This window comes from Notothenia coriiceps, unplaced genomic scaffold, assembly GCF_000735185.1.
Source record: "Notothenia coriiceps isolate Sejong01 unplaced genomic scaffold, NC01 NC01_scaffold00012128, whole genome shotgun sequence".
Lineage (NCBI taxonomy): Eukaryota > Metazoa > Chordata > Actinopteri > Perciformes > Nototheniidae > Notothenia > Notothenia coriiceps.
In genome coordinates this window covers 1-11,143 of record NW_011344829.1, presented here as the reverse complement: position 1 = coordinate 11,143, position 11,143 = coordinate 1, and the positions used below count along the sequence as shown (strand labels likewise).

At 37.6% G+C, this 11,143-nt stretch overlaps 1 protein-coding gene across 2 annotated transcripts; it reads left to right on the top strand.

Moving 5' to 3' along the window:
- The first annotated feature begins 1,034 nt into the window (after nt 1–1,034).
- On the top strand, nt 1,035–8,992 carry LOC104947172 (uncharacterized). 2 transcript variants are annotated; one of them, XM_010773137.1, is made up of 10 exons: nt 1,035–1,426; nt 1,947–2,064; nt 3,227–3,379; nt 3,506–3,691; nt 4,579–4,652; nt 5,256–5,453; nt 5,828–5,965; nt 6,078–6,167; nt 6,245–6,388; nt 6,646–8,992. In XM_010773137.1, the coding sequence occupies exons 1-10, from the start codon at nt 1,166–1,168 to the stop codon at nt 6,772–6,774; spliced, it is 1,491 nt and encodes a 496-aa protein (XP_010771439.1). In that variant the 5' UTR covers nt 1,035–1,165; the 3' UTR covers nt 6,775–8,992. The 2 variants fall into 2 exon arrangements, with proteins under 2 accessions (XP_010771439.1, XP_010771440.1); XM_010773138.1 differs by lacking the exons at nt 3,227–3,379; nt 3,506–3,691.
- Nucleotides 8,993–11,143: the final 2,151 nt, after the last annotated feature.

Genomic DNA, 11,143 nt, shown 5'->3' with positions numbered 1-11,143 from the left:
CAAGGTCTGAACAATGTTTAATATCTCTAAAAGTAGGAATCAGATTTAAAAGTTGTTTTACACGAATTATGTCAGAAAGATGTGTAACATTTTAAAGTTGGAATGAGGTTTCTGAGTGAAAGTATGAATGAACAGTTAGCAGTTGAAGTCGCATGAAGATTTGTTGAAGTCTGACGATTTCCTCCATTGACTTCAATGTTAAAAATTTGATGTATTATGGGATGTATCTCTGGAATTATGAAAGTTATGAATGAGAAAAGTAATAGCAATCGATTCCCGACCGAGCTGAACGTTTTGATGTTTGAACGGAGTTTCTGAGATGTTCAATGCGGGAGGAGAAGAGGGCCAAAATAACCCAGCGGAATAATAATAAAAATGTTGTCCGTAGAAGAACAGTTAGTTGGAATGCTGTTAACAGCATTCCAACTAAATTATGTCCTGGTTCTTGTCTAAATAGAAGTCAGAATAAATCATACATTTTAAACCTGCAGTTTTCTTTGTACTACCAAATGTAATGCTTTAAGTGTCAACAAGTAAAGTGGAGGTATACAAACAAACATTTTTCACATTTAGGCAAATCACACTATTAAAATATTTTTGAATCAGTCTTTCAAGAGTCTGAAACGCTAAGTAGAGGGAATTAGGATTGAATATATTTTCTGACGTTGCATTATACATTTCTTCATATTTGTAACATTGATTTTTTGTTAAATATTTCATCAAATTATTTCATACGGATAGAGGAAATGATTGGGTTCAAAACTGTTTTTTAATATTATTCCGAATATCATTCAAACAAAAGTCTTGCTCCTAACTAGCTTTAAGCTACAGAAACCAACTCTTCATGCATGAATAAAACACAGACAATATGGAGCTACCCAATAACACAAAAAGCCAAAAAAGCGTAGAATTACACTTTCAACGATATAAAAACTTGAAAAAGTCAAAATTGGAATCCACATGCTAACCCAGAGAAATGCAATTGTTTAAAGCTTTATTCAGGCCAAAAGATATGTCGCTTATACATTGGAATTCAACAACATTTAAATGTGTTGAATAAAGTACACATGTGATTGTGAATCACAACGTTGATCAGGAAAAACAGGGAGTGCAGAATTTTTTTTTTTTTATCTGGCAGTCCAAGTTTAAAACATTTATCTTTCTTATGTTTCCTTTATTGCAGCAGATGGAGGAGTTTGAGAGCAGTTCTCTGGGCCGGGTCACGGTGTACTCCATCCAGGGCTGTCCACACTGTGTGCAGGCTAAAGCCATCCTGGGGGGTCTGGGGGTCCCAGTGTGTGACGTGGATGTGGGGAAGCATCCGGAGCTCAGAGCCAGGGTGAAGGAGCTGACCGGACGCAGCTCCGTGCCTCAGATCTTCTTCAACAACATTCATGTAGGCGGGAATGATGACCTTCAGAAAATGGTGAGAAGAAACTAAGTTTAATGTATAACATTTTTTTGTGTAACCGTAAAAAAAAATCTAATTGCAGAAAAAACAAATTTTTGAAATTGTGGTTTAACTCTTTTGAATTATTTAACCATTTTGCCCATACATGTACTTTGTTTTTCACACAATCTAAATACAACAATACAAAGAACATGCCTAAGCCTATGCCATATATCCAATAACATTTTGGCAAAGCAAACAGTCCAAAATGTTATGTATACCAAAAAGTCGAACATATACAGAAGAGGATTAGGGCCACATGAAAACAAAAATGTGGGGATGTGAAAAAAGTCAGAATTCTGAAATTAAAGTCAGAATTCTGAGAAAAAAAGTCAGGTCAATTTTTTGGGGATGTGAAAAATAAATATATATATTTTTTTCACATCCCCAAAAAATTGTTTTCATGTCACTCTAATCCCATCCCGTACACATACATTTAAATTCATAGAAAAACAAATCAAACACTTGTTAAACCTGCATGTGTGTCTGTCCCCAGGCTCCTGAAGAGCTGCAGAGGCTGGTGAATGTTGTGAAGAAAGAGCCTCTTCCAGCAGACGCCCCCCCCCTCCCAGAGGAGAATCCAACAGAGAGCACGTCGGGGGAGACGGATGGAGGTGAGGGATTCAGGTTCTGACAAAACACTTTTTCCTTTTCCCAATTAAAGTTATTTTCTTTGCCTGCAATATCATTTGTTAGAGACTGTGTGCAGAAATACATTTTACACTGCTGTACTTAATGCCTTAACCCTATTTGAATGCACATTTCATGGTGTGTTTATCTTGCAGTGTATTTTTAAAAAATCAGATGGTTTACTGTGCTCAGAAAGGAGATGGTGAAATGAACCACACTGAGGGGTGTGTTTGGGTAACAGCAGATGTGTGTGTCACTCTTGCTAACACACACAGTTGATACAGGAAACATGACACTCCGTCTGGCAGCACACTACCTGTTTGGCTTTAACCTCCTACAGTGTAAACAAAGTCTGTCCAAAGAGACACAAACACAGCTTTGACCTACAGAAACAGAATACCTTTTAATTATATCATTATGTTAACACATTCCATCTGTTTTTTACTCCCTTGACAGTCTTGATTAAAAAAAATCTTACAATACCGTTGACGTATTTCAGTAATTCTGTCCAGATTTGGCTGCTATGAGGAGCATGTAGGCCACTTTATAGCAGCCCCATGTTATTAGGAGAGAATCTGACACGCAAGTTGTTAATCTGAATGAACCACTGTAGTTTCCCAATTCTTTTATCCAAATAAGTAGATATAGTGAAGATATTTCCCGTTTAAATATGTTTTACCACATGTTGTGTGTTAAAAGGGCAAAAACATTTAATCTTTTTAAGTTAAATAGTCCTAAACTCTATGGTATGTTTTTTTTCTTTGGTCTTTCTTTCTTTAAATACAAAAAAAAATGAACAGCCATGCTGGATTATTCCTTTATTTCCTGGGGTCTACACAAAAACATCAAAAATGAAAAGCTAGTTAAAATAAAACAAGGAAAGACAAAACAAGCAAAATATAAGGGTCAGAAAATGTGTGAAATTACACATGGAACAATAAACAATGATGTACTACTGTACAATGTAAACAAAAACAAAATTGTCACAAATACATAGCAACAAACTAATACAAATAGTAGACGCAACACTGAAAAAAAACAATAACCAAAGAGAAAAGGATAAGCTATAACCTGATAAAACTAATTTGCCACCTTTCCCACCAACAACATTTTCTGTGTTTGTACATATGTCGCTGACCCTCACAGAGTTTGTGTGTGAGAGAGATGAGTTGGCGGACCTGGTAGAGAACTTCAAACATGGCAATGTGATTGGCAGTCATAGGAAGGGGCTGACAGTACACAAAAAGAGCTTCTCCAGTGACCAGCTGGTTGACTGGCTGCACAAAGAGAAGGGCATGGGTGAGTAAGGCTGTGGACCTGCAGTCAAACAGGCGTTCAGCGTCCTGTCACTCTGATTCTAAAGCAGTTAATAGCATAATCTGATGCCCTGATTGATACAAATTGTCTGTGGCGTGTGTGTGCCAGCCAGGGCTGAGGCCTGTAGCACTGGCCAGGCCATGATGCAGAAGAAGTACATGGTGAGTGTGCGTGGCTGTGGGGAGAAGGAAGGCTGTTTTGGAGAGGGGAGAGACGCTCTGTACAGGCTGCTGGAGCACGACCCTCACTCAGCCCTCAACGCAGGACGGATGGCCGCCTGCATCCCCATCCCGGGTAGGTCAGGACTAGACCCGGCTCTGGGGCTTACGCACTCATATTGTAGACTCAGGCTGAATGGGGACCTCCAGTGCTCTCTAACCCCTGTCCTCTCTCTGCTGCTGCTGGCTTTGGTTTATGAACTCTTTGGAGGCTTGGGGGTGTGTATTATGTCTGTGAGCTTTGTGGTGGGGCGAACCAAGGTAGGGCTTAATGATATATCTTGTGTATATATGGCCTTTTATGATAAATTATGGACAGAAATGTCCATGCTTGACCCTTAGAATTAAGCTGTAGTTAGATTTTTTTTTAAGTCTGTAATGTTATATTGTAAATTCAGTGCTATAATTATTTAGTCTGTCAGAAACCTCATCCATTGATTTTGATCAAAAGGGAAAATTGGCCTGAAAAAAATGTATATCATTGAAGCCCTATTTCAAACCCATGTTTGCTTTCTGCAGGTTTGGTGACATCTTCTGATGATTATTTTCTTCTCCCAAGTGTTTTGTTCTTTGGTCGTGCTTAGACGTTTGGTGCGTTGTATTTATACCTGAATGTTGCTCACCTCCAGAGGCTAACTAACAAACTACTCCGTGCTGAACACAGAGGTGACCATAATCACTGTTAGTAAGTGTTAGCATTATTATGCTTCATTTGCAGTGCTCTCTTTTTCCACAGGTACTAAGTATCTTATCTGTAGACAACACTTGCCTGATCTTTATGAAAATGATTTCGTTTTTTTTCCCCCATGGATTATTTCACAGCTACGCTGAGTACACTCACCAGACATGTATGGTGCTTTGCTAACACAGTTGCTTTCACCTTTCAGATATTGGTTTTGTTGGTCTCACCAAAGAACACTGTTTAATCTAAAACCCTTCTCTCTATCTCTTTCTCTCTCTCAGCTGCCGAGCTGTCTTTGCTTTTACGGGAGTTGATCCTGAAATTGTTCTCTGAACATCTTTCTGCTGACGGCAAGGTAAGGAGACGCAGAGTGTTTTCATCTGTCTGTTGATTTGTAACTGGTTATGATTAGATGGCATACACTGCATACTATTGCACTTGGAAGGTGAATGTTAGGGGAGGTTTGGTGTTTTAGAGACAAACAGGTTTATTTACAGGTCTATCCTTTTCTGCTATAACTTAAAAAGGTCAAACAAAATATAGACTTTGTTTTTTAACACATATAAGTGCAAATATAATTGATGATGTAGAGGCTAAGCCAACGCTTTAAGCCTCTGAGGATCCGCTATGTTTGCGTAATTGACGCACATAAAGTTTGCCAGGTGAATAAAAGTCAGATACAAAGTTTCCAGTTAAATACAGTCTATTTATTTCCTTTTTACTGGTGTCCATTTAACTTGCTTCATTTGATTATTCACCATACACAATATTACGGTTAACACAATACCTTTTAGCAAATGTTTGTAATCCCGTGTTTGTGTGTGTTCCGGAACCTCTAACCACGAACATTGGTTCCTACCTTTATACCCACTGTGTTAATTGGCTCCTAGAGATGGGTTTGTTAACCTGTGCATATTTGTGAAACAGGGTACTGTATGTTTTCTTGTTGCTCCACCAGTCTGTGGACTACAAGGGCATGTCAGGTGACCCTGCCTTCGAGCGGTACTGTGAGCTGGCCATCCAGCTGCAGCGGGTTGAGCTGCTCTCTCTCAGCAGGGAGGAGAAGCTGGCCTTCTTCATCAACATCTACAACGCCTTGGTCATCCACGGGAACCTCCGCCTGGGGGCCCCCACCAACATGCTGCAGAGATACAAAGTAGGGTCACCCAGCCACACTTTAAGACGCTACAGGGTCTCCTGAAGTCCTCATAGCCCATAGTCCTCACTGTAATTGAAAATACAATATGAAAATATTTGTGTTTCTTAATACTTTGAAATAGTGCTGCAAAAAATATGTAGATATCAATATTGCTTAGATAATGTTTCTATGTTGAAGTTGAGATTAGCCATTTCTTTATGCTGATTTTAACCAGTATCGCCTATGATGTACAGAATGTACATTATTTTACATCCAGAGTGAAATCTAAAGATAAACATGCAAATGAAGTGACATAAATGGTTGTGTTATCTTAATATTTGATACATGTACTTCGATTACAAATATATATTGTGTTCCTGTCCCTTATGTAGTTCTTCAACTATGTGAGCTACCTGATTGGAGGAGAGTTGTTCACACTACAGGACATTGAGAACGGCGTTCTGAGAGGGAACAGAAGAGGAATGGCTCAGCTATTAAGGCCCTTTTCCAAAACAGACCCACGACTACAGGTATTCAGACATTCTGTTAAATCACAGTAGAATATTTAAATAATTCACAAGATAGACACTTTTTTGGACAGAATAACTAGAGTAATGTTGTATTTCTCATTTTGTCCACTAGGTGGCGCTTCCAGACGCTGAGCCCCTCATTCACTTTGCCTTGAACTGTGGAGCAAAGGGCTGCCCACCCATCAAAACATACACTCCAAAGGTGAGCAGAGTTCAGCAATATGCATTAAGTATATCTCCAACATATCTGGTAATTAAAAATCTTATCTACCCTATCAGGACATCGACAGCCAGCTCCGCACAGCAGCAGAGGCCTTCCTGGAAAACGATGACTCCTGCCTGGTGGATTCTGGGAAAAGAGAAGTGCGACTCAGTCAGATTTTCAAGTGGTACAAAGCTGACTTTGGAGGAACGGATGAAAAGGTACTTCTGACTCCCAACTGACCCCTGCGCAGTCTTTTTTTCAAAAACTGGAATCACAGGAGTGGTGGAAGAAATATTGAATTATTTTTTCACAAGTTAAAGTAGAAATACTATACTTTTTTGTATTAAATTGTACCAAAAGTATGATGCAATACAAATATTTTTTTAACAAAATTGACGTTGCCAGTGTCTTAATCATATTTCGATGATAATTGTGAATAAATACCATCCATTAAGACTGTTTTCTCTCTCTACAGCTGCTGAAGTGGGTGCTGGATCACATGGGTGACTCCCCGAAGAAGAGCAGCCTGCAGGATGTGATATCTGCTGGGAAGACCAAAGTCATCTTCCTCCCTTACGACTGGAGCACCAACGGCACACACTGAGCATCTCTCTGCTGCTCCAGTGTGTCTCTGCTTCTGTCCACTTCCTACTGAGCTGCATCTCCTCTGAAACCAGAACGGTGACCATGTGTTTCACAAATGCAATCCACTGGTCCTCAACCATGCAAATCGACGTTATGCAAAACAAACTGTACATTCAAGTGGTGAGAGGGGCGCGTTTGCACTGTCCCAGACTCATACTTCTCCCCCGTGTTTAAATGTCATACGTTGTGTATGAGTTGAACATCAACGCTTTCATTGGTTTGAAGCAACAATAATCGAGCTATTTAGAAATTAAGATGTTATTGACTTCCGTTATTATTGTACTATGTTCAATTTTATCCTGAAACTTTCCCAAATGAGTAATCGAACCCCTACCCTAAGACTGAATTTAGTGTGTTGAGAAACAAAATCTATAATATTTATTGTAATTGGTCTAAATTCTTAAAATCGGATATGGACCTACTTCATAAACAACACCACAACTTAGATCGCATGAAATCTGACTTTTGTAATTCAGGGAAAACAATGACAAAATAGACTAGTGTTTTTTCTGCAAAAAACACCATTTACCCAAATACTGTATGTACTGTAGTAAGACAAGAAAATCTAACTGTCCTACAAAAATGTACCATTTCTTCAGATTGTTCTTGGGCACGCACTTCAACCTTTGAATTAGAAAGGAAATTCAAAAATGAACTAAAAGCATACTGTATAATAATTTAACAATTCTCAACATGGCTTCCATGTCCTCAACACTATGTCAGCAACTCAGGAGTCATAGATTGCCACCCTCTTCAGTCCAATACAACACTCAGCAGGCGGTTCATGTGGAGCATTTAATCAGAGCAGAGGTAGGCGATACACACACCCTGCCTTGGAAAGCCATATTGAAGCCCTTTTTAAATAACAAACATACACATTCAAGTTTAGCAGCTGCAGATTCTCCTCATTCTCCAATGTTTTAAAATACAGGTAAAGAAACTACAAGCTGTGGAAATTAAACATTAGTATCCAACTTATGGATATTAAATATTGAAATATAAAGACAACTTCGCCTCTGGCTGTAGAACAAGATAACATTATTTGAAGCTCTTAACAAAAAAACTATGATAATTAATTTATTATAAAAGAAAATCTTGTATACAGTGCTTTTGCATGGCTTGATAATTTTTTTAATTATTTTGTTACTTCCTTACTTTGTTAGCCTACATGGATGTCCACCCCTCTCTTTTTGATCCAGGTCTTCCATTTGAAATGACAACTGCTGTGTTTTTAAGCGCAGCCATTTAGTTGTGTGTGTGTATATATATATATATATATGTGTATATATATAATATTTTGAATTCTAGAAATATGTATCATAGCTACACCCCTTTGGGAAGCACTCTGACACTTTGCATGTGTATCACCAACTTTGAATGCTTTTCAGACATGTTTGTACTGTTTTTTTCACAAACAAAAAAGTTAACTGTTGGTCAGTGTGAGATGTATGGGCAGTTTGTCCAGATATTTCAAGGGTGTCTGCGGGAAGTGAATGTCTTGAATTATTGTTTGTTTTATTTCCCAGATCAGTAGTCATGAATATAATTAAATGTAGCAGTTTGTGTGTAGATTATATTACTTTAGGGTTTCTGCCTTTAAATCTGTACAGGACCTACCTTTGGTTCCATAATTGAAGGATTTTCTTATCTCAGGTCAAATGAAAATGTGAGCAAACGATGTTAGGGTGTCTGATGTCATCGATGCATGTTGTGTATAACATGTCCATCTCTCTCCATATTCCTTTGCTAAGACATCGTCTCTTAGTCCTTAAACTATAAGCAGCACGAGAGCATATGGTGAAATAAGCATGTGTTAAAAACTGGAATGCATTCGCTGCACGACTCTGGAAACTGTTGAAAGCTGTTCTGTAGCCGGACAGCCCGTCAACTCTAGAGCCTGTTATTGGAATGCAATAGATTGAGAATATAACCTAAGTTCATGTTACTCTATTGTTTAGTGACTGATGGTAAAATACACTTTGTTGGCTAAACTGGACTGAACAAGTACATTTTATTTACGTATTTAGATTTTCCCTGATAGAACCTTGTGTATCAGGAAAATGTGACGCAAAAAGTTTTTAAAAAAAGAAATTGTAATATATTCTATTTCCTCTTTCCTGGGGTGAACAATAAAGCAATATGTTTGTCAACAATAAATATGCAATGCCTGAACTTAACTGTCTCCTTACTTACTGTGTAATCTCACTGCATTTTCTTTTGAAGCAGAAAAAAACGGGTTGTTGACTTATGTGAATACATTATTGTATTAAACCAATGACAACGTTTAGTTTCATTTGTTTATTCAACAAATGAAATCCCTTTTTTTTTTTTTAAATGAAAAATAGATGGGAAATCATCATTACATTTACAAATCTAATATATTAACATTTTTACATATAAATAAGCAGGTTTAAGTGCAGTCCCGTAAAAAAGAATACACATATACAAACTTTTACAGAGTATCTCAAAAGTATATACATAACATGAGGTTAAACTGAATTAAAAAAGAAATTCAAAATGACAGAGATTTTAAATTGTATCTCTACCGACAGTGCAAAACTGATTTGTTCTTGGCACTAATGAAGTTATAAATATGTGTCGCATTGTACAGAATAATAGTGTGACTTTACAAAGGCATGATCGCAGGGTTTCAGACATTTTAAATTAGACTCCTGTTGTCAGAAGACTTGTTGGCAAACCCAACCCGGGAAATCCTAGTTTCAAAAGTTACTTTGGAGGATTTATTTAGAAATAAATACTGTAACAGTATAGATGTACAACCACCACATATCTACTGTTAGTCATTAGTAGTGACACTTTTTACCAAAGCTCAAACCAGTGTATGATTGGAAGACAGTCATTGAACAAACACGCTACACTGAGAACACATTTCATCTTTCCATCCATTAGTGTGGTTTGATACAATAGTTCATAGAGTTAAAAATACTGCTCATGATATAGTGTATGTAAATACATAAAAAGGTTCAAATCAAGAGCAGAAGCCATTAAAGGAAATAATTTCAAGTGCTGCCAGCAAGTCAGGAAGAGAAAACATATTCAAAGCCAGATTCTTAATGCCTGCTTTTTTTTCTTCAAAATAGATTACAGTGTAAAGTAAATCATAGTTGTCCCTTTGATTCAAATCAAAAGCACATTTTAAATCCACTTGATCGAATAAAGGCTTAGTGAAGTGAGTAAAACAATATATTTAAATTAAAACTACCTGAACAAGTGGTTTGAATAAAAAATGTCAGGCTCACTAACCAGTATATGAGCGACAGGGACATTCACCTGATAGTGTTAACGGGTCAAACTGAAAGACAAGCAAAAGACAACCCTTCAAATATTGGACTTCTGTTGGTGGAATAAAAAAATGCAGTAACCAACATAGTATTTGTTTGAAGAGGAAAGTGAAAACATGGTAACTATCACAGGTTTAGTTCTTTTAAATAGTTTATGATTTTACTTATATGATATTTTGAAAAAAATGTGTTAAAATATAGTTTGAACTATGCAAAATATTGCTTCGAAAAGGTTTCATCAGTTAGAGAAATACAAATCCCCAAATTAGCTATTTTGGCACAAATCTCCTCTTTCTTTCGAGTACTGTAGTATTATGAGAGTCTTCCTCCATCTTGATGCTAGCCCTGAGCCCGGTGGCAGAGTAGAGTGGTCACCATGGTTACAGCTCCTCTTCAGTCATTACTAACCTAAACAAATAAAACAAAGATCATCCAGTGGTTCATGAGAGTCCTAAAACCCAGAAATGAGTTCAGCGCTTCCGTTCCCTCGTCTAAATGTTTCTTTGGTTAGACGTCTGAAATAAGATGTGTGGTGAACGCAAGCTTAAGAAATGTTCATGTTATGTTCTAGGACAACAAATAAGTGAGTTAATACACCACAGGTGAATGTCTAAAGCTTCTATGAGTCATACAAACTGCGGATGCTAACGCTAAAGTGGCTAAATGAGACTACTAAACGTCATCACGGGCAAAAACAAGTCTGCCTTCAGCTGAGCAGTGGTGACGCAAAGCTATGTTTCCAGGAAGTAGTCCGTTTATAACGTTAACTATTACTACAACTATTATAAAAGTGTTGTTGATACGTGCGGAGTATCCTGCTTGGAAAAATATGTGTATGTATTATAATTATTTGTTTGTCATAATACAAAATCCAATTGCATAGTCCCATTGACTTTTGTTGAGGGAGACATTGGGATGCTAACGTCCAGGTTAGACTCTATACACTTGATATGATCCCTGCATCCAGCCTACTTACTTTCATCGTCTGAGTCGAAGCCAAAGAGTGCGGAGCAGGTGTTGAGGGCT

Bases quoted from the DNA above. Each gene is read 5' to 3' on its own strand.
- LOC104947172 (XM_010773137.1), top strand. From the start codon at position 1,166: ATGTTTCCTTTATTGCAGCAGATGGAGGAGTTTGAGAGCAGTTCTCTG. The intron at 3,692-4,578 runs GTAGGTCAGGAC...TCTCTCTCTCAG, and splicing joins CGCCTGCATCCCCATCCCGG to CTGCCGAGCTGTCTTTGCTT. The intron at 5,454-5,827 runs GTAGGGTCACCC...TCCCTTATGTAG, and splicing joins ACATGCTGCAGAGATACAAA to TTCTTCAACTATGTGAGCTA.